Below are 22,086 nucleotides of genomic sequence, written 5' to 3'. Positions count from 1 at the left end.
GGAAATTTTTGGCTGGCTCGGGGACAAGCACAATTGCCTTATGCCAGGAGTCTAGAAATTGGTCTTCAAGATAGATTTTGTTATACAGACAGAGCAGCCTATCCACAGATTCAGATGAAAGATGTTTAAATCATTTCATAATGGATGTTATCTGGTCAAACAGCACTCGCCTGGGAGTGGGAGATAGATAGCTGCTTTTATTTCCCATTCTGTGAAAAGGGCTGATTTTATGCCTCAATTATTTGAAGACAACGTCAAATGTTGCTTTTCAACTTTTTGTTTGAGGGCCAGAAAATTAGGGAGGTAGATGTTTCGGAAGACACTTCAGCAAATGTCTCCCCTAGTGTCTGCACAATTGCAGTTGGGTCTGCAATTGCACATCCATTACATTTTAGAATCAGTGTAGCATGCGATGTGTATCTGCCCTTCATTTATGTAAAGCTATAAGCTTTTTTATTGTGGAAGCAGGACTGAGACTGCATGGTGTATAAGTGGAACTATTCTCTATTTCAGTTTTTAGTTGGTTGAAGTAAAATTGTTTGCAAAATATAGAAAAGTTGTTGGATGCTTTGTCAACTGGGGTGATAATAAAATTGTCCTGTAATTCTAAAATATGTTTTTTCAGATTGCAGAATGGAGTGTAGTGATTATTGTAAAGTTTGTAGGACTTGGCAATAGCTTTTTTGATGTCTTGATAGATAATGGTTATCCAGTTTTGAAAAGCTTCATGTGGAAAGGTATATTTATAAGCAAGCTTGTTAGCAAAATGAATAAGGTCTAGATATAGTTTTTTGTTGATGTTATTAAGATTAACTCGGTTAATGGGTCTGAATTTGAACCCATTACTCATACCTGTTTTTAGATTATTTTCATTTATGATGTTTAGATTTCCAGTTATGATATGTCCATGATATTGATCCACAAAAGGAGCATAAACTGGATTATTGCAATGGCATGGGAGATCATTAAGCGAAATATTACCTAAATCAGTGGCAAGTTGTTTGTAGTTACAGATTTTTAAACCTAATGGAGGGTCATAATTGAAATAGTGATGTATATCAAATTTATAACGGTTGCTGAAAGGCAATAGGTTATTGTGTTTGTTTAGAATAGAGGACCATGGTATATTGTCAAACCATTTAAGGAGAAATATAATATTACAATATTCAATGTGGTGAGAAGTAACAGTTCCATTTCTAAAGAGATTGATGTCTTTTATTATGTGTTTAAGCTGTATGGTGGTGAATTCATGGCTGAATGAGACAAGTGCTTTAAGAACAGGCTTTTTAATGCTAAAAAGAAATTGGTAAATATTATGCAAATCAAGGTCGTATGGTCCCATGAACTTAGGATATTAGAGAAGTTGAATTTGATATTTTCATATGGTTTTTGTTTTTTGCTACCACGAGCATGTCTGTGAATTTTGTTTTTTAAAATATGACTGAGGTTAAATAATTTGTAGATACAGTGCTCGGTGTTCAAAGATCTATTGCTGCAGACAATTTCACTGAAGAATTTATTGTTTAGACCATGTGGGTATAGTGATTTGTGAATACACAAAGATGCTTTCATAGTACAGTAAACCCCCGCTATTCGCGGGGGTTACGTTCCTGAGAAATTCCGCGAATACTGAAACGCGAATACTGAGTTATGGCGCCCATGGTAATAAAAGGGTTCCGTTCCAAAGTATGAAATATATAACAAAAATTAGTCTAAAATTTTGTCTGTACGTATTATGTGTATTTACCTACATAATATGACTATGTACATAGACAAACGTAGAGAGTAAGTACATAAAAAAAAAAAAAAGCATAAGGTATCGAAATGAAAATAAGAAACAATTTATTAAATGTAATACTGTACATATTTATTAGACATTTTAAAGAAACCTTTCAAAAACATATCAAGAACATGGGTTGCTGGGCGAAAAATAACCATATCGATTTTTAAATCTTTCAAACCAGCCTTTGCTGGCTAAAAAACTTATCCCGCGAGTGCTATCACCAGTTTCACTAAAGTGTAGTGTTGATAAAGGTGTTTTGCCTTTTCACGAATGATAAGTGAACTTAACGGAATTTTATTTTGAGTTCGGTCTTCTATCCACAGATTTAAAGCCTTTTCCATTTTTTCTAATTTCACATCACGAGTTATAGAGCAAATTTTTGATGCAATTAGCGCGTTTTCACGGACACTACGGCGGATTTTTTCTTCCGATTTCTTGATTGATCGTACCGTTGACTCATTGATTTTATAATGTTTTGCCACTGAGGAGACACTTTCACCATTAGAAATTTTGTCTAACAATTCAATTTTACTCGCTAATGTCATCACCTTCTTTGATCTTTTCACAGTTCCCTTTTTATTCGCGGCCATATTTTTGTAGGATTAGAAAAGAACTTGTCTACAATAAAATCACTTTCTTTTAACTTTAACACGCTCGAAAAAGTCTGTTTACATCAAAACACTGCAAAATGGTAGATTTTTCACTTTTGTAAACGTATCAATTAAAAGCAAGAGATGAAACCTTCTATGACAAGCGCATTACACATACTGAACAAGGATTAGCTTGAAACATCCGCGCTCGCGATTTTGTCACCCCCCACCCATTGAGCGCAGGACACTTCCTTTTTACACCTTTTAAGTTATTTTTACTCATTTTTAGAGAATAAAGCACAATTACAAAATGAGGAGGCACACTTGATACACATAAAGCTGTGAGCGTGTAGCAAAACGAATAAACAACACCATAAAGGCAGAGACAACTCTATTAACACCTCACTAGCTCACATTTTACATTTCTGGGGGTTACTACCATAAAACAATAAAAACAATTTCCAGTTGCGTTCCTGCTAGTGGAATCTGTTATAAACTGGTAGTGAACTCTATCTGATTGCATTTGCGATAATACCGATAGCTGTAATTGTGTTGGTTTTTAAGTTATTATGGTGAAATGTGTTTCCCCTTCACTGCTATAAAAAAATAAATACATTTTCAGAATCTTCTCTTCATTTCTATCGTGTTGCGTTCAGTTGGGGTGATTCCGCGTTCGACTGCCATTTCTTGTAAACACAAAGGCGAATCGTGCATATGCGAATTCAGTTCGTGTTATATACAATATCGTTCCCCTAAATTGTGTAAGATTGAATTAGTGTAGTGTAAACACGTGTTATAAGACGACTGACTGTACTACTCTGTGGACTGGGCAAAATGATTTTAGCCACACCCATGTTTTTTTCATGGCGGAAAATGTTCCGGCGCTTTAAAATTCACATTTTTTTAGGTTTAAATCAGCGACCGCGAATACGCGAAACCGCGAATACAGATACCGCGAATAGCGGGGGTTTACTGTATTACCCTTTTGTGCTTAGCTTCTATGATAGCTGAGATTTTAATCATAGTATTACTGAAATTATGGTGATGGAAGTGGAGCAGTTCAAAGTCTGTATCATTGTTATTGCCTAAAGAAAGATTTTTACTTTTTGATCTATGTCCATTTATTCTGATGTTTAAAGAATTAGATGTTTGTCCTACATATTTGATGTTGCAAGTTGTACATGTTAGGAGATAGACAACGTTTTTTGTTTTACAAAAAGGGGTGGAGTTAAGGCAATGGGAGGGTTCAGGGTTGTCCATGGCAGGACAGGTAAGACAATGTTTATCTTTGCACTTAGAGAAAGAAGGAATGTGATTTAGTATATGAAGATTACTTTCATGTTTAAGAAAGATGGAATTGAACAAGTCAATGCCAAAAGTATGATTCTCCTGTGAAAAATTTGACAGATCATCCTCAGGAGCAAGACAGAACGGAACACATTTTCTAGTGAAACTAGAGGTGACAGTGTTGACTCACCATATTCATATCTGTTGTACTCTTAATGCAAATAAGGAAAAATTAAATAAGGCAAGATGCGTAAATGTCAGAACCATATAGCAGAATAGCTATTGAGGAGATGTTGTTTAAGAATAGCACCATGCAAAGCAGCAGAAGGCTAAAGCTTAATTAAATAGTAGTAATATTAAACTGGAGGCTTCCGTAACCGAGTGGTTAGGAGCAGGAGTGCAGTAGCACACGCTCCTTGAGTGCTACTACATAGGCTGGAAAATTCAAGTCTTGAACACTTTCTTGGAGAAACCACTGCGCAAAAGCCACACGAGCAGGATGATCTTGGGGGAGCAGTAACTGAACCCTTTGGAGATGAACGGGGTGTAAGGAATCGTCATTCCAGACACGCTGTACACTGCAACGAGACACTCCTAAGGCAAAGGCAACAGCACATGTGCTGGTAGTAGGATTATTCTGGATGGCATTCAACACACTTTCTTCCATGGCAGGAGTTTGCATCAAACGTGGTCTGCCCGCACTATTCCTGTTACCTCTAAATGACCCATAATCGCACAAATTTTGATGCACACGCACAAACAAACGGTGGTCCGGTACATGTCCGTCTGGGAAGTGTTCTCCATAAATTCATTGGGTGGCTCGTCCATTGCCCTCTGCTAATCCATACACTAGGTGCATGTCTGCCAGCTCACAGTTCGTATATCGATGCATGCTCTTTGTGTGGCGACTACTGCTTGAATGAGTAAACCAGAAATTTTCCCTCTCCTCTCGCGAACTGATGAACAGCACCATGTACCGACTTACGGTGACGTTTCCAGTTATGGGTTCCCATGCGATTCACATTCCTTTAAATGTTACCTACCTTCCCTAAACGTTTGTACCAATATTTTTGAGACACTCTGTATAAGGTTGGCCTTATACACCCAGTAAGTTCAGTATTTTTAATGACTTTTTTTACACTTTTTATCTTTATACTGTCTTTTTCTATTTTTTTCCTGTTTGTAAAACTATTAGTGTAATACAAGGGTGATACAAACGCTCCAACTATCCTGTGTCCTATCGATATTTTCGCCTTCTTTTGACCATCATTTTCTCCCCTTCCCCACCCCAAGAATTTTACCATTCCCTATACCATTTGCTTGTCCACACTTTTGGATCAAATTTCTCAGCCGTATATTTGAATTTTTACATTTTTTAACCACGTTAATTTAATTACTTTTTACCCCTTCCGCATGGTACAAACATTTATATTATATTTCACATTACAATTTTGTAAATTTGTATTAAATTTAAAAATTACATTATTAACTTAATTTTTTCACTGTGTTGGGACTACCTTGTCTGTTAGTATTAACGATAAAGTCGCATTTTTGCTCCCACCCTTTTTCTGATACTATAGACAAGTTTGGAAACGCAGTGCCTGTTACACAGTAAGGAGTAGTCCCCTGTTGAAATTCCTGGCTATATATCATCTTTTTATTTACTGTATTCAGATTTTGCATATTTGCCATCCCTTGATTCAACCTCTTGCTAAAATTGCCCTTCCATATCTGAATACAGTGTTATTTATTATTTTTTATTTATTTGTATAAAATTATTTTTGTATATTGTTTGCTTCCTCGGTCCCAGTTCATTTTTGGACTAGGTTTTTAAAATTCTTTCACTTTTTCCCCACTACTTTCACTTCCAGTTTCTACTAGCCCTTTAACTTCTCTTAGTTCAGGCACTTCGTGTATTTTTCATTTCCATTTTCACAGATACTTTATTTACGTTACAAACCACACATTATTTATATCCTTTTGCTTCGTTTACTGCTGCGCTGTGTGTTTTGGAGCATTAGGCATATGATAACATTGGTTATTTTCCTTTTTTCTTCTTATTTTGCTTCTTAACAGTTTAATATTATATTAAATATTTACTACTATACATTGATATATATATATATATATATATATATATATCAAAGTGTGTGTGTTGTTTATTCATTAATATGACATAAAATATTAACATTATCATATACTGTTTGCATAACTGCAATGTACGTGTTCCATGTATTCAAATAAAATTTTAATGTTTTTTTTTTAAAGTTCCAACCGCACAAATTGCAAGCTGTGATAGCTGTTATAATGCAGAAGCATACTGGTGTTTGTAGGTTTACGATAGATGTTAAACTGGATTTTATTCACATCCCGAATAAAATCCAATTTAACAGCTATCACCAGTTCACCTACAAAAGTTCAATTATCTTTAATCAATTTCTAAATGCTTATAAATATTCAATAACGGAATCTGCTTTGGGCTCAGAAACACAAATATTAACCAACAGATTCTTAAACAGGAGTTACCCACTTGCTACAATAGACAGAATTAGGGTACAAGCTGAGAATAGAATACAAAAAAATACACCAACCAAAAAATACTTTATTTCTCTCCCACATGTTGAACAGTGGCACAAACAACTTAACAGATTCTTTAAAGATACCGAATTTAAAATTGTAGCCAGGCCAATACGGAAATTACACACTATACTGAACAATTGCTCAGTTCTTTCCTCATTCGCAACACAAATAAATGACCTAGTAAACAACGTTTCTTGTGGTGACTGCGACTCGCCTTATGGTTCTACGGGATTTTCCTCTGAATTTGTTTTAATCAACATACAGCCTCAGTTTGTGCTTCTAATTCAACAGTGTCAGATTTAGCCTTTCGTGCCGTTTATGAAAAACATACTTTTTTATTTAACGAATCCAAAATACTTAGTGTCCAACGCAATTATACGAGACTATTAATTGCAGAACCCGTGGAAATTAAATTACATGAAAATTCTGTTGATGTTCGCCAGCCACATCTAATCTCTGACTCGTGATCCTTTATGTGCATGAGCAAAGACAAATAATCCCTATTTAAGTTCCATGCTCACCCCTATTCGGATTTTTCATTCCTGTGATCACGACATACGGTCAAAAAGCATTGTCAGCTTCAGGAAGGAAAATCGTTTTGCAATTTTTTTCGTTAAATCAATTTTTTAATTGTGTTATATTAATTTTTAATTGCATTAAATTGATTTTTAATTATTGTTAATTATTTCTTACTGTAATGTAAGATTTTCGATTTTTTTAAATGTTTTCGTTTTAATTTTTGGAGATTATCATACGGAAGTGTTCTACGTATCATATTGAGGTAAACTTCTCATTCTTCTACAACTATTGATATCAACATAGAACTTATTGAGCATTATAGCTCTGGTTCATACTATCAAATACTGAGAGAGAGAGAGAGAGAGAGAGAGAGAGAGAGAGAGAGAGAGAGAGAATTAACAGTATCCCCCTTGCTCACCCACCACTAAAATCTCGTATCCTAATTTTGAACACCAAATAATTTATTTGAAAAATCAAATTTAGGGAAAGGGAGACTTACTAAATTTCTGAATTCCAATAACATTTATAAGCCTTACAATGTTTACAGGCAAGAGTCCCAGGGTGAAGCTGAATTTCTCAATAATTGTTAAATGCTTAAGTATTTGCAGCTGATTAGTTCTTGCTCCATCTAAAAGAATAATAATAAAAATAACCTTCTTAAGTGAAAATATTATTTAAAAAGAAATTAAATTATCCTTTTCTGATTAATAAAGCTATATCAAACTACAAAGCATACTCCAGCTCCCAAATAACAAAAGAAGAAATTTTCATCATAATACAGTATAATTTTTTTATAATAAATATTAATCTCTTATTTTTGAATAAGAAATGTGGACAGACTAGAGATGCTTTATTAAATGCATACCCTTTGCTTTATTTATCAATAGAGCAAAGGGTATCATATCCAGCTATAAGGATAGCTACTACAGATTCTCAGTAAGTCCTTCAAACACCAAGAAAAAGGTGACCACAGAGAGCTATTTATAAATTATTTATAACTAATAATCTTTACAAAAAATATTTTAAATAAATAATCTAAGAAAAAATAACAGACAATTTTTAAAAACTTGTATATTTTTCACACAAATCATGACATCAATTTTGTCATTAATAAATAAAGAATTACATACTTTTAAGTTTCTGACTGGTTGACTGAATTTTTTAAAATTATGCATGTCATTTTCCTTCATCTTTCATACAATCTACCATAACTCAACTGTATTATGGTACACTGACAGTGGTAGAGAATGAAAAAGACCTGGAGGTAACTGTGCAGTCAGATAAGAAGTTTTGTGATCAATACAGAGAGACTGACAGAGCCGGTCATGGGGTCTTGTCAATGATATACAGGATTTTTGTTAGTAGGGAAAAGGAGGTGATTATCCCTTTGTATAGGGCAATGGTCAGGCCATGCCTTGAGTACTGGTAACAGATCTACAGGTATCATTTTAGGAAAAATGAGGAGTTGCTAGAACGAGTACAGAGGAGGGCAACAATTCTGGGGTGGATGGGATCTATCCAGTTATATTAAAGGCAGCAAAGGAAGTAAGCAAGCAAACTCTCATAATTATGAGACGCCAAGGAAGGACTTCTCATAATAATTATGAGAGCTTCCTTGGACTCAGGGGAGGTACCCATGGACTGGAGATGTGCAAATGTGACATCCATTCACAAAGGAGGATCAAAGGGCAACAGAAGTAATTACATTACAGACCTGTTGGTTTAACTTCTGATCCAGGGAAATTAATGGAGGCACTGGTTAAAGAAGCACTGCAGGATCATCTAGACAAGACTTCAGCTATAGCTCAGACACAGCATGGGTTTGTTAAGGGGAAGTCTTGTCTGATCAATTTTATTGGATACTATGATGTGGTCACAAAGGAACTGGATGCAAAAAATAATAATTTTGATATCATATACAGGCAGTTCTCGCTTTATGAGTTTTTTCCCACAAGTATCAAGTATCAACAAAATCGAAAATATGAACATTAATTGCAAAAAATGAATGTTAAACATTCATAAATACCACATTCCAAACCATGTGCATAGCTATACAATACAGCGTACCCTGCTTTACAATATTAATCAGTTCCAGAGACACCATCGTATCGTTAAAATATCATAATGTAAACCGAATAACACATTGTTTTTTTGGTAATTCATTTCAAGATCTCGGAAGTTGAAATTTTTGCTGCACAACTAAGTATTTATCTCTATAAAATGTCATTTTTAAGGTCACGAGCGGGACCTTAAGGCCATATAAAAGTTCGTGAGTGTGGTTTGTAAATTGTATTAGTTTCCAATTGAAATCATTAAAATGCACTACACTTTCATCGTCATCATATGTTCCATTATAAGAATCAATTTTGAATGCCTTTGTGATATTTTTCTAAAGCACATTTCTGGAGGTCACTACCATAAAACAATAAAAAAAATTTGCACTTTCCAGTTTATTGGGCTTTTCTGTTACTTACTGCAAGCAATTATAAATGGGTAGTAAACTCGATCTTCTTGCATTTGCAAAAATACCGATACTGGAATTGTGTCATTTTTACATTATTATGGTGAAATGTGTTTTCCCCTTTACTGAAATATTCAATCGTATAAAAAACAGATAAATTTTCAGAATATTCTCTTTGTTCCTTTTTTTTTTAAGCTTTGTAAACTTGTTACTCCACTGAATCATGTTAGATGCAATTTGTGTGTGCCATTAAAAAATGCTTATGCATGCAATCGTGAAATTTATAATTAAAAGAGAAGATTATCTTGGAAACAAATGCCTCTTGAAATATTTCTAAAGAAGACGACTCCTTATGCAACAAACCAATGAGTGCCGAGCCAATAATGAGTGATCAATGAGTGTGCGTTTAGTCAATGATGATGATGATGAAGAATAAACATATTTTTTAACATTTGTAAGTCAAATAATTTCTCTATTATTATAATTTGCTTGATTTTACAAGCTACATTTTCTTTTCTTTCATTGTTTAAACATAAACTAATGAGCTAACTAATTTCACTGTTGAGAACGTAACCCCTATTTTTAACATTATGTCTATGGGAAATAAATTGCCACTTTACGAGCGTGTGCTAGGAATGAATTAACTCATAAAGTCGAGAACTACTGTATTTGGATCTTAGAAAGGCTTTTGATAATGATGCACATGGTAGACTACTGCACAAATTGAAGCAGTGTGGCATTCGAGGCAAATTGCTGCTATTAGAAGACAGAGTGGTAATTATTATTATTATTATTAGCCATATGGTGCAAGGAAGCCTGAGGCTTATGCTGCACTAGCCAAAAAAAAAACATTCCCAAGTTACCTTGAGAAAGAGAAGAATGATTACATCCAGCTCAGGACCTTGGGTTTGCGAAGCCCATACTCACTAGATGTGAGCCCCTGGGGTTCACATTTATAGTTCATTATAACTTATTATTCGACTAAAGTTTTAAATTTGGTCCTATTTACTATTTGGTAAAATTAGGTTAGGTTTAACAGATCTAAAATTCAAAAGATAGTACAAAACAAAACAGAAAAAAACCTAGGACGTTTTCGGTTTTAAAAACGAGGACTTTTATAAAATTATATTTACTACCGTATTACAAAATTACAATACTGTACATAAACTGCTCAACAGAATTATCACATCACCTTACAAAATGTTCAAATTTAATATATTTTATACCTGAACGCAAAATGATATTTTCTGGGTTAATCACATGAAATAAACTTAAAAAAAGTATTTTGCAATTTATTTTCACAACAATAATAAAAATAAATAAAATCAAAAAAATGTAAAAAAAGAAATCACAATTTTCACTCCTTGCCTTATTGAAAATGCCTACAAAATTTGACTCTTTAAGAAAATATTGGTGTAAACAGGTAGAAACGGGTAAATTCACATTCATAATATGGAAAGTATAAAGTGTGTTTAGGGTTTAATGGCACCAGGGGTTTCCCTCATTTCCATGTAGTATACATTGCCGTGTGTTACAGTAGTATTAGTAGTGGCATGTGATACAAGAAGGCAAATGTATGAGCTTATGCAGCATCAGTCAAAAAAAAAAAAAAAAATTCACATAGTAATCAATGGACACTGCTCTTCATGGACTAATGTTATTAGTGGAGTCTCCCAGGATTCGGTGTTGGGTGCACTGTTGTTTTCTGTATTTATTAATGATATTGATGAAGGTATATCAGGCTTAATGTCTAAGTTTGCAGAAAATACGAAGGTCAGCAGGGTTGTTAATGACACTAATGACAGTATACTGCTGCAACAGGATCTAGTAAATTTGAGCAGATGGGCTAAGAGGTGGCAACGGAAGTTCAACATTGACAAATGTAAAGTACTGCATATGGGAAGGTAACTCCAGAGAAAAGTATCAACTGTGTGGTACTACACTGACAGTAGAAGAGAATGAAAAGGACTTGGGAGTAATTGTGCTATTGTTATTTGTTATTTTTGGATTTTAGGAGCATTAGCAACTAAGGCCATATTGCTCCGGGATATGCGGTGGTCATTCCCTGACCTTTCCACATCCTCCGTATTTGGTGATGATGGGCTCGAACCCCGGTCTAATCAAGAAGCATGTGCTACGCACTGCTGCTCCTTCCCACCTGGCTACAGAGGTGCCGGCAAGGTAATTGTGCAGTCAGATATGAAGTTTCCTGAGCAGTGCAGATGGTCTGCAAGAGTAGCTCATCGTGTCTTATCAATGATATACAGGAATTTTTCTAGCAGAGATCAGGAGGTGATTATCCATTGTATAAGGCAATAGCCAGGCCACACCTTGGGTACTGTATACAGGTCTTGAGGCCTCATTTTAAAAAAGATGTAGAGCTGCTGGAACAAGTAAAGAGAAGGGCAAAAAGATTAGTGAATGGAACAAAGGGTTGCTCTTACAAAGAAAGGCTTAAGTTTTGCAAATTACAGTGTCTGGAGACTAGGCACCTGCGAGGTGATCTGACTGAGGTGTATAAGGCCTTGAATGGTTTGAGCATGCTCAATGCTGATAGGATTCTTCCTCTTGCTCAGAATAATCACATGAGAGAGCATAAATTCAAATTGAGGAAAGACAGTTGTAAGATAGATGCGGGGAAGTTTGCCTTTAGCCAGCAGGTCATTAATTGCTGGAACAAACTTTCATCTGTCATTGTAGAAATTGATAGCTTAAATAGATTCAAGGCAGAACTAGACACATTTGGAGCAAGTGGGTGGGTGAAATGAGAATTTTTTTTTTTTTTTTGGCCAATGCTGTATAAGCTTGCTTTCTCGCATCATACGTCTTTACTAATGCTAATAATGCTAACAACATTGGTGAGGCAAACGAAGGGATCCTCTTACCAAGAAAGGCTTAAATTCTGCATATTGAAGTGTCTGGAGACTAGACACCTGCGAGGTGATCTAATTGAGGTGTAAAAGGCCTTGAATGGTTTGAACAAGCTCAATGGTGATGGGATTCTTCTTCTTCTTGCTCATATTATGAACCTGAGGATGCATAAATTCAAATTGAGAAAAGACAGTTGTAGAACAGATGTGCAGAAATTTGCCTTTACCCAGCTGGTAGTTAATTGCTGGACTAAACTTCCATCTGTCATTGTGGAAGTTGATAGCGTAAATAAATTCAAGGAAGAACGGAATAAACGTTTAGAGTAAATGAATGGTGAAATGACATTTTTTTTTTTTTTTTTTTTTGGCTGATGCTGTATAATCTTGCTTTCTTGCATCATATGCCTCTACTAATGCTAACTCCTTCTCAGAAAGCTGACAAATCTGCTGAATCTTTCTTAAACAGATTAGCATAAAAAAAGGAAAAAAATTACACACCACAGTGTATGATATGATTTTGTGGTCAGACTGTTGATCAGTTCATCTTTTGCATTTCCTCACATCTTCTGAAGAAATATCTTTTTCAGTGATATTCAGCATAGTCAAAGAACTTTCTTAATATTTTACTAGGGGGCTACGCTCGCCCACCCCTGCGGATGTATTATAGAGTAAGTCATCTTTTCCACGTAAAAGACACACCTGTTGAAACACACTGATCAATATTGAATCAGAAAATTACCTATGTAATTTGTAATGATGTAATTGCCCCTCCCACTTGCACCATGTGACCCGCAACCCTCTTCTCTCACTGGCTACCCCACATGCGGGAACTTCACATCTGTCTGCACAATTAACCCCAGGTCTTTTTCATTATCTACTGCACTCAGTGTAGTACCACTGTGTGGTACTACACTGAGTGCAGTAGATAACCCATTCAATGCCTTATATACCTCAATCAGATCACCGTGCAGGTGCCTAGTCTGCAGCCACTGTAATTTGCAGAACTTAAGCCTCTTGGTAAGAGGATCCTTTCATTCCCCTCACCAATCTTGTTGCCCTTCTCTGTACATGCCCAAGTAAATCTACATCCTTCCTAAAATGAGGCCTCCAGACCTGTACGCAGTACTCAAGGCGTGGCCTGACCATTGCCTTATACAGAGAGATAATCACCTCCTTTTCCCTGCTAGCAAAATTCCTATATATCATTGACAAAACCCCATGACCTGCCCTGGCAGCCTGTCTGCATTGCTCAGAAAACTTCATATCTGACTGCACAATTACTCCCAGGTCTTTTTCATTTTCTACCACCTTAAGTGTAGTACCACACAGTTGGTACGTTACTCAGGGGTTACTGCTACCCACATACAGTACTATGCATTTATCAATATTAAACTTCAATTGCCATTTCTCATCCCCTCTGCCTAACCTTTCTAGAATCTGTTGCAGTAGCATACTGTCATTAAACACCCTGCCAACTTTTTGTACCATCTACAAATTTGGACACTTAAGTCTATGCCTTTATCTGTGATATTGATGAAGGCATAGGCTTAAGTCTATGCCTTCATCAATATCACAGATAAATATATAAAACAACAATGGGCACAACACCAAACCCTTGGGGGGGCTCCACTAATAACATTAGTCCATGCAGAGCAATGTCCATTAATTACCACTGTCTTGTCCCACTCAACCATCCCTTTATCCATAGCAGCAACTTGCCCCTAATGCCATAATCATCACAGCCATTTTCAATCCACTGCAGGATGAAGGCTCCTCCAGCAACTTTTCAGTTACCTCTTTTTTGTGCAATGGCCATCCATTTAAAGAGAGGGAGCTGACTCTCTTTAAAAATTACAGCTGTCAGTTGCAGGCTCCGAAAAAAATGATAAGTGTTTGTCTTTTTATTTACATAATTGTTATTTTATATTGTACTTAATACGTAGTCTTATAGTTATAGTTACGCTGGTTATTTTTATTTTAATTTAGATAAACAGTTTTTGTAGATATACGTAATACTTAATAACCGTTATTTCGTTCGAATCTTGCAGCCATTGTTTTTGTATATAGTGGTAGGGAATTCAAATTTTTAATTGAGGTAGTTAGGTAGCTTTAACATATAACGCTTCACTGTTTCCATTGAATAGCTTAGTATTGACATTTAATTAATTTAATTTATTGATTTTATGAATTTAAAGTATCATGCCCCAAACTAGAACAGCAAAGCAACGGGCTCAAAGTGGCAGGAGTGCTGTGACTCGGGGGAGAACTGAGGGGGGCGATTTTCCAACGCATCACAGCCTAAAAAAATGTGCAACATGTGAAATGTTTGCTGAACTCTCTGGAACGGAACATGACATTGCCATGGGGGATGTCTTTGTGTGTGCGCGATGTAAGGAAATCAGGCGACAACTCAGAATTGTTATGGGCCTATATGAGAGTTTGAAGGACAGGGTGGATGCCCTCGAAAGATCTAAATTGAGGGGCCCATCAGGCTCTCAGCTGCCCGCATCAACGCCAGAGCTAGCACTTGGTCATCACACAACACAGCGGCAGCCCCCAAGGCAGAATGCATTGGTCCCTCAGGCCTAGTAGTTGTTGGAGACTATTGTCAGGGAAACGGGAAACATGCTTTGTAAAAAGAATAGGTGGAACAGGACCAGGGTATGTATGCCAGGGGCAAAGGTTGATGACGTAGAGCGGATATCATCTTTTAAGGGCACAAAAGGTGATATAGTTGTATACGTTGGCACTAATGATATTAGGAGTAGGAGACTGGCAGAATTACTTAACAAGTACAGGTCACTGTTGAACAAAAGCCGAGAATTAGGGTTGAATTTGAAAGTGTCTGCAATTCTGCCCACACACGATAGAAGGGAGTATATGATGAGAGCCTTGTCGATCAATTCGGCCCTGGAAAGAATGTGCAAGGCTCAAGGGGTAGAATTTTTTTCAGCAAAAGACTGTAACTTGTTAACAGGAGAGACTGCTTCTATAGGGATGGGATACACTTAAATAGAAAGGGTGCAAGAATATTTGCTGATGCTATCAAGGCAGTGTTAGGTGGGTCGGAAAACTGCTGGTTGGGGGGATACAAAGACTAATAGTTTAACAGTAGCCGTAGGCAGAGTTGAAGGTGATTCTTGCACAACTTCTATTAGAATAAGTAGCGACCTGGAGTGTGGGGTGTTGGGGGTTTCAGGGACGGATGGCAGTCATCCTGAAATAGGTGGGTATATGGGATGTGTTAGGGTAACTAAGAATAGGAGTAGGAGCATGTATGCTTGCATGTATACCAATGCTAGAAGTATAGTAAATAAATTTGATTAATTTGAAGTGTTGGTCAAGACATCAAAGGCGGATATTGTTGGGATAGCAGAGACATGGTGTCCACAGATATAAGGAATGCTGAACTGGAATTTGGGGAGTACAATGTGTACAGAAAGGATAGACAGGATAGAAAGGGAGGAGGTGTTATGCTGTTAATTAAAAAAAAACATAAAATCAAAAGAAGTGCATCCAGTTGATATAGATGAACAGTGCACTGTTGAGTCAATTTGGTGTGACATAAGCACTACGAAAGCAAAAATAACAGTAGGAGTGTGTTATAGGCCTAATGACTCGAATGAGTACAATGAACAATTGTACAGAGAAATAGAGTGGGCTAGTAAATCAGAATGTCTTATAACGGGGGATTTTAACTTCCCAGATATTGACTGGAACTTGTGGGTTGGTCACTCACATACTAGTCAGACTTTTGTGGATTTATTGGATGATTGTTTTGTGCAGCAGCATGTTCGAGAGGCAACCAGAGAAAGTAATACTCTTGATCTGGTTATCAGCAGTGATCATTCGTGTATTAAGAATTTGCAGATAAAGGAACCACTAGGTGGCAGTGATCACAGTGTACTGATGTGGGTTTTACTTAAAGATTTAATTACCATCAGGGGTAAAGGAAAGGGTTTTTGCTTCCGTAAAGGTGAGTACAGTGGTCTCCGACAGTTTTTAAATTCTGTACAGTGGGATCAACTGACGATGTTACCAACAGTAAATTCTAAGTGGGAAGCATTCAAGGAATTAATCGTGGAAGCTACTAAAAGTTTCATACCTATTAAGAAATATTGTTCGAGGTTTAGGCCTAAATGGTTATCTAATGAACTAATGAGACTCGTAATAGAGAAGAAAAAGGCATGGGATGCATATAAATTATCAAGCGACTCAGAAGCCTATAGCAGATATAAGGTAGTCTGTAACCAGGTCACAAAGGAGGTTAGGCAGGCAAAGGCAAATTATGAGAAATCTTTGGCAAATGATGCTAAGAAAAACAGCAAGAATTTTACTTATATAAACTCTAAAAGGAAGGGGATTAATCTGATTGGTCCACTTGACATCGATGGTTCGACTGTTGATTCTCCTGCTCAGATAGCAAACAAACTTAATGAGTATTTTGCATCTACATTCACACATCAGGAATTATTAAGGTTTGAAAATGGCAGAAGGTTATCAAATTGTAGCAGGATACTTAATGATTTTTTAATAACTAAAAGCAAAGTGGAGGAGAAATTGTTGAAGTTAAACATAAGAAAAGCACCTGGGGTGGATGGGATCTATCCAGTTATATTAAAGGAGGCGGCAAAGCAACTAAGCAAACCCTTAGCCATAATCATGAGAGTGTCCTTGGACTCAGGGGAGGTTCCCACGGACTGGAGATGTGCAAATGTATCCCCAATTCACAAAGGGGGATCGAAGGGTGACACGAGTAATTACAGACCAGTTAGTTTAACTTCTGTTCCTGGTAAAATAATGGAGTCACTGGTTAAAGATGCATTGCAGGATCATCTAGACAAGACTGCAGCAATAATTCAGACACAGCATGGGTTTGTTAAGGGAAAGTCTTGTCTGACAAATTTGAAAGGATATTATGATGTGGTTACAAAGGAACTGGATGCAAAAAATAATTTTGATATCATATATTTGGATTTCAGGAAAGCTTTTGACACTGTTACGCATGGAAGACTATTGTACAAATTGGAGCAGAATGGTATTAAGGGTATGTTGCTACAATGGATAAAAGGATGGTTAAGTGCTAGAAGACAGAGGGTGGTAATCAATGGGTGCTGCTCTTCTTGGACTAATGTTATTAGTGGAGTCCCACAGGGTTCAGTGTTAGGTCCACTGTTGTTTTGTATATTTATCAATGATATTGATGAAGGTATATCAGGCTTAATGTCGAGGTTTGCAGATGACACAAAGGTTGGCAGGGTTGTTAATGACAGTAATGGCAGTGTGCTACTGCAACAGGATCTAGATAATTTGGGCGGATGGGCTAAGAAGTGGCAACTGAAGTTTAACCTTGACAAATGCAAAGTACTGCATATGGGTAGAAGTAACCCCAGAGAAACGTACCAACTGTGTGGTACTACACTTAAGGTGGTAGAAAATGAAAAAGACCTGGGAGTAATTGTGCAGTCAGATATGAAGTTTTCTGAGCAATGCAGACAGGCTGCCAGGGCAGGTCATGGGGTTTTGTCAATGATATATAGGAATTTTGCTAGCAGGGAAAAGGAGGTGATTATCTCTCTGTATAAGGCAATGGTCAGGCCACGCCTTGAGTACTGCGTACAGGTCTGGAGGCCTCATTTTAGGAAGGATGTAGATTTACTTGGGCATGTACAGAGAAGGGCAACAAGATTGGTGAGGGGAATGAAAGGATCATCTTACCAAGAGAGGCTTAAGTTCTGCAAATTACAGTGGCTGGAGACTAGGCACCTGCGCGGTGATCTGATTGAGGTATATAAGGCCTTGAATGGGTTCAGCACGCTGAATTCTGATGGGATCCTTCCACTTGTTCAGATTACGAACCTAAAGGGGCATAAATTCAAATTCAGAAAAGACAGATGTAGAATAGATGTGCGGAAATTTGCCTTTAGCCAGCGGGTAGTTAATTGCTGGAACAAACTTCCATCTGTCGTTGTGGAAGTTGATAGGTTGAATAAATTTAAGGAGGAACTGCACAGGCATTTGGAGAGAATGGTGTGATTTGTTTTTTTTTTTTTTTTTTTTTTTTGCTGATGCTGCATAAGCTCATACACTTGCTTTCTTGCATCACATGCCACTGCTACTACTACTACTACTATTTACTGCCCACAAACTCTTAAATTTCATCAGTCCATTTTCGTGCCATGTTGTTGTTGTCTTACAGGTTTTCTTTTAGTTCCTCTTGGGTACCATTCTGTTATTTTCTTAGTCCAGGATACGCAGTGAGATGTATTCTGGCAGCCTGTCTGCACTACTCAGAGTCCATTTCAGTTCTTTAGCTTTGATAAGAATGTCCGATAATTGCGTTTGCTACCCAACCTATGTGTATAACTTCTTATCGAACAGTCTGATTCTTAATATAATTTGTTCCTTTTTTCGAGTAGTTTCAGCTTCTCTTCCATTCTTTTGGATGATGGGAAGTCATGGTGGGAAGTATACATTGGTTCATTATTTTAGTTTTCGACAAATTGGGATATTGATCCTCAGTATGCGACTATATTTCCTGAATGCCATCCATCCGAAATTTATTCTTCTCTTGACTTTCAGCCATTTATCATTATTACAGCTAATGACTTGTTCAAGATAAGTATATGAATCCAATTTCGATTTCTGCTCCTACAGTGATTATATCCCTTCCTGTAGCATACCTGTTCATCATTACTTTTGTTTTAACCATATTCATCTTTAGTCTGAAATCTTTACTAACTCTTCATAACTGATTAATATTTTTCTCTAATTCTTAGGGATCATGGCTTATGATCACAATTTCATCTGAAAACTGCAAATGGTTAGATACTCTCCAGTCACACTGATTTCTTTCTATGACCAATCCAATCTTCTAAAAGCTTCTTCAAGGGCAACAGTAAACAACTTCGGTGATATTGTGTCTCCTTGTCAAACTCCTATCGCAATTTTAAATTTGCTACTGTCTCTTTCTAGTCTAATAAAGGAGTTAACATTTCATATATTTTATTACAAAATATGTGAATGCTATGCCTTGTCTTTCCAGTGCCCAAAACATTGCCTTATGCTGTGTGGAGTCAATTACCTTTTCATAATCCACAAATTTCAGGAATAATGGCATTCTATATTCATTTATTCCCTTAAGGCCACACTACTCTAATTTGTACAGCAATCTTTCATGTGCAACAGCATCAAAAGCTTTCTTGAAATCTAAGTATATGATATCAAAAATATTTTTTGCATCCAGTTCCTTAATGACCACATTGCAGTAACCAATCAAATTGGTCAAACAAGATTTAGCCTTAAGAAACCCACGCTGTTTGAAGTAGAATTGCAGCCTTGTCTAGATGATCCTGCATTACTTCTTTTACCAGTGACTCCATTATATTTCTTGGAATAGAAGTTAAACTAACAGGTATATAATTATTCATGTCACCCTCTGATCAAGATACATTTGCAATGTATCTTGATTTCACAAAGGACCCCCTTTGTGAAATCAAGATACATTTGCACATCTCCAGTCCATGGAGGCTTCCTCTAAATCCAAGTATGCTCTCATAATTATGGCTAAGAGTTTGCTTACTTCCTACACTGGCTCTCTTAACATAACTGGATAGAACCCATCCACCCCAGGTGACTTTCTTATGTTTAACTTCGACAATTTCTCTTCCATTTTCCTCTCAAGTTATTACAAAATCATTTAGCTTCCTGTTAGAGCTTGATAAACTTCTGGTCTCCACTTCCCTTACGAGTGAATGTAGATGCAAAATCCTGATTCAGTTTTTCAGCAGCAGGAGTTAGCCCATGGACGTGTGAAGATGCGCTTCACTTGATAAGTAGACCGCTCGATCAAAACTGTTAGGATTTTGTATTTTTATTTACTAGCATTTTCGAAATGGATTTCAGGACTTTGAGGAGAGTCCTGAAATCCATTGAGGAAAGCATTTAACAGTCCAATATGGTCAATACAATGATCAGTGTTGCAATTGTATCGGCGCCAAACACAAAATTTTGTTTGTTCAAAAACTTTTTTTTTTAAAAAAAGTGGAAAATAGAAAATTTCCTGCAATAACGTAAAATTTACATAACTTGGGTTTTAATAAGCCCACGTACCTAAATAGACATGATATTACACCTAAGGCTCTAAGCAATTAGAAAATAGCAAAATGGCTGGCAAATAACAGAATTTTAACGAAAAACTCCAAAAATTAGGCATTAGTAATCGAGAAACTGATTTAGAAGACCTCAATGAGATAGAAGTAAGGGAGCGAATCCCCAACAATAATGAAGACAACAAAGCTGATTTAGAAAAACTGTCCTCCAGGACCCCCTTAGCAAAAAAAAAAAAAAAAAAACTAAGAAAGGAAAGAATCAGGGGGAAATAAAGATAGTACTGAAGTTGAACAACCAAGAACAGAGGAGGAAAAGAAGTATGAATATTACTAAGCTGTTGTTGTGGGGGTTTCATGGCGCATAAGCTACTTTGGCTATAATGTGCCTAATATTACTAAGCAATATTACTGAGACAGTGAACCAAGCTAAAGAAGTGCGACTTTTCTTAGAGGAATTAATGCACAAACAAACTAATAGAATAATCTCAGCTCCAGATAGTAAATTTCTGGGCGATTTTATACAGAACACTCAGAGATAAATACTGAGAACCAGGTAATGAATTACACTGACCTATACTCGGGCAAGTAAACGCCAGTGGCAAAAATTAAAACAAAACTTAAACAGGTGATTAACAAGGTAAGCAATACAAAAATAAGGAGACAAATTTAATCATACTTAAGGCAAAAAATGACTCCACCCACAATCAAGTGAGGCTGTGAAAGACTCAGTAGTTACCAAACTAAAACCTCACTTGAAGGAGAAATAAAAGTATACAGTCTACACAAAATTAGAAACAATGGGGTTTTAATAGAAGTGACAAGTAAAGAATGCCTAAAAAAAAAAAAGATTGAGAACCATCCAGAAGGCACAAAACTGGGTTTACTGTCTGAAAAACCAAAGATGAAAAAACCCAATATTATCATTTCTGACATACCTCAATTAACTCCTGAAAGAGATCTGATGACAGATCTTTACTACAAAAACTTTAACCGTATCATGACAATTGATGAGTTTGCCAGCAAATTTCAGCTGAGAAGAGGAATAAAGAGTAGAAGAAATTAGCAGTTAAACTTAATAGTACATATCTCACCTAGGATCTGGAAGGCATTACAGGACAGCAGAGAATACATGCTGGCTGGACCAGCCATAGATATAGGGAGCACTTCCCTGTCCAAAAGTGTTATAACTATTACGATTATGGACATACTGCCAGGGACTGATTGCAGTCCCTGACATACTGCCAGGGACTGCAATCAGAAAACTCCAGTCTGTGGCCACTTGGCAGTGACTGCCAAGTGGCCACAGACTGGAGTTTTCTGAAACAAAAATCAGCAGCTAAATGTGCTACTTGCAAGTTAGCATGGCTGACTGACCATTTATATAGCATCAGGGATGTTAAATGCCCGTTACGAGAAAATGATTAAATTAATCCAATCTAGAACCAATTACAGGTCAGACTGAGAATATAAATGTGACTAGGGCTGTAAACTTCATCCAACTGAACAATCAGAGAGCAAGAACAGTTGTTGATCAGATCAAACTCAAATTAGAAGGAAATGATACAGATATCTCTGCAATCCCAGAACCATACACACATATAGGTAGAGTGCAAGGACACTCAAGAGGCTACAAGATTATAGAATACACTTCAGGTGTCCCTTCTACTGAAACAGTTATAAGAAATACTGACCTTATTGTCACAAAGGTGGGTCACCTCTACTCCAAAGTGGCAGTGTATGCACACATTATCAGTGCTATAGAACATTCTACATTATTTCATTGTATTAGACCTGGTGATGTTGTTGTTATTATTATTATTGGGATTAACGACACAAGGGCTATTCAGGCCAAATTGTGTCTGTTCACAGTTTATTTACAGGCAAC

At 36.6% G+C, this 22,086-nt stretch overlaps 1 protein-coding gene across 1 annotated transcript in view; it reads right to left on the bottom strand.

Moving 5' to 3' along the window:
• Positions 1 to 22,086, bottom strand: part of LOC150087283 (centromere protein I-like) — a 174,649-nt gene that overhangs the window by 142,616 nt on the left and 9,947 nt on the right. The window contains exon 2 of the mRNA XM_090372436.1: positions 7,259 to 7,387. Within this exon, the coding sequence (XP_090228562.1) occupies positions 7,259 to 7,387 (129 nt within the window). The remainder of the gene's footprint in view (positions 1 to 7,258; positions 7,388 to 22,086) is intronic.

This window comes from Mastigoproctus giganteus, chromosome 4, assembly GCF_048544385.1.
Source record: "Mastigoproctus giganteus isolate SK-2022 chromosome 4, ASM4854438v1, whole genome shotgun sequence".
In the NCBI taxonomy this organism is placed as follows: Eukaryota; Metazoa; Arthropoda; class Arachnida; order Uropygi; family Thelyphonidae; genus Mastigoproctus; species Mastigoproctus giganteus.
This window is presented reverse-complemented; position numbering and strand designations above follow the sequence as displayed.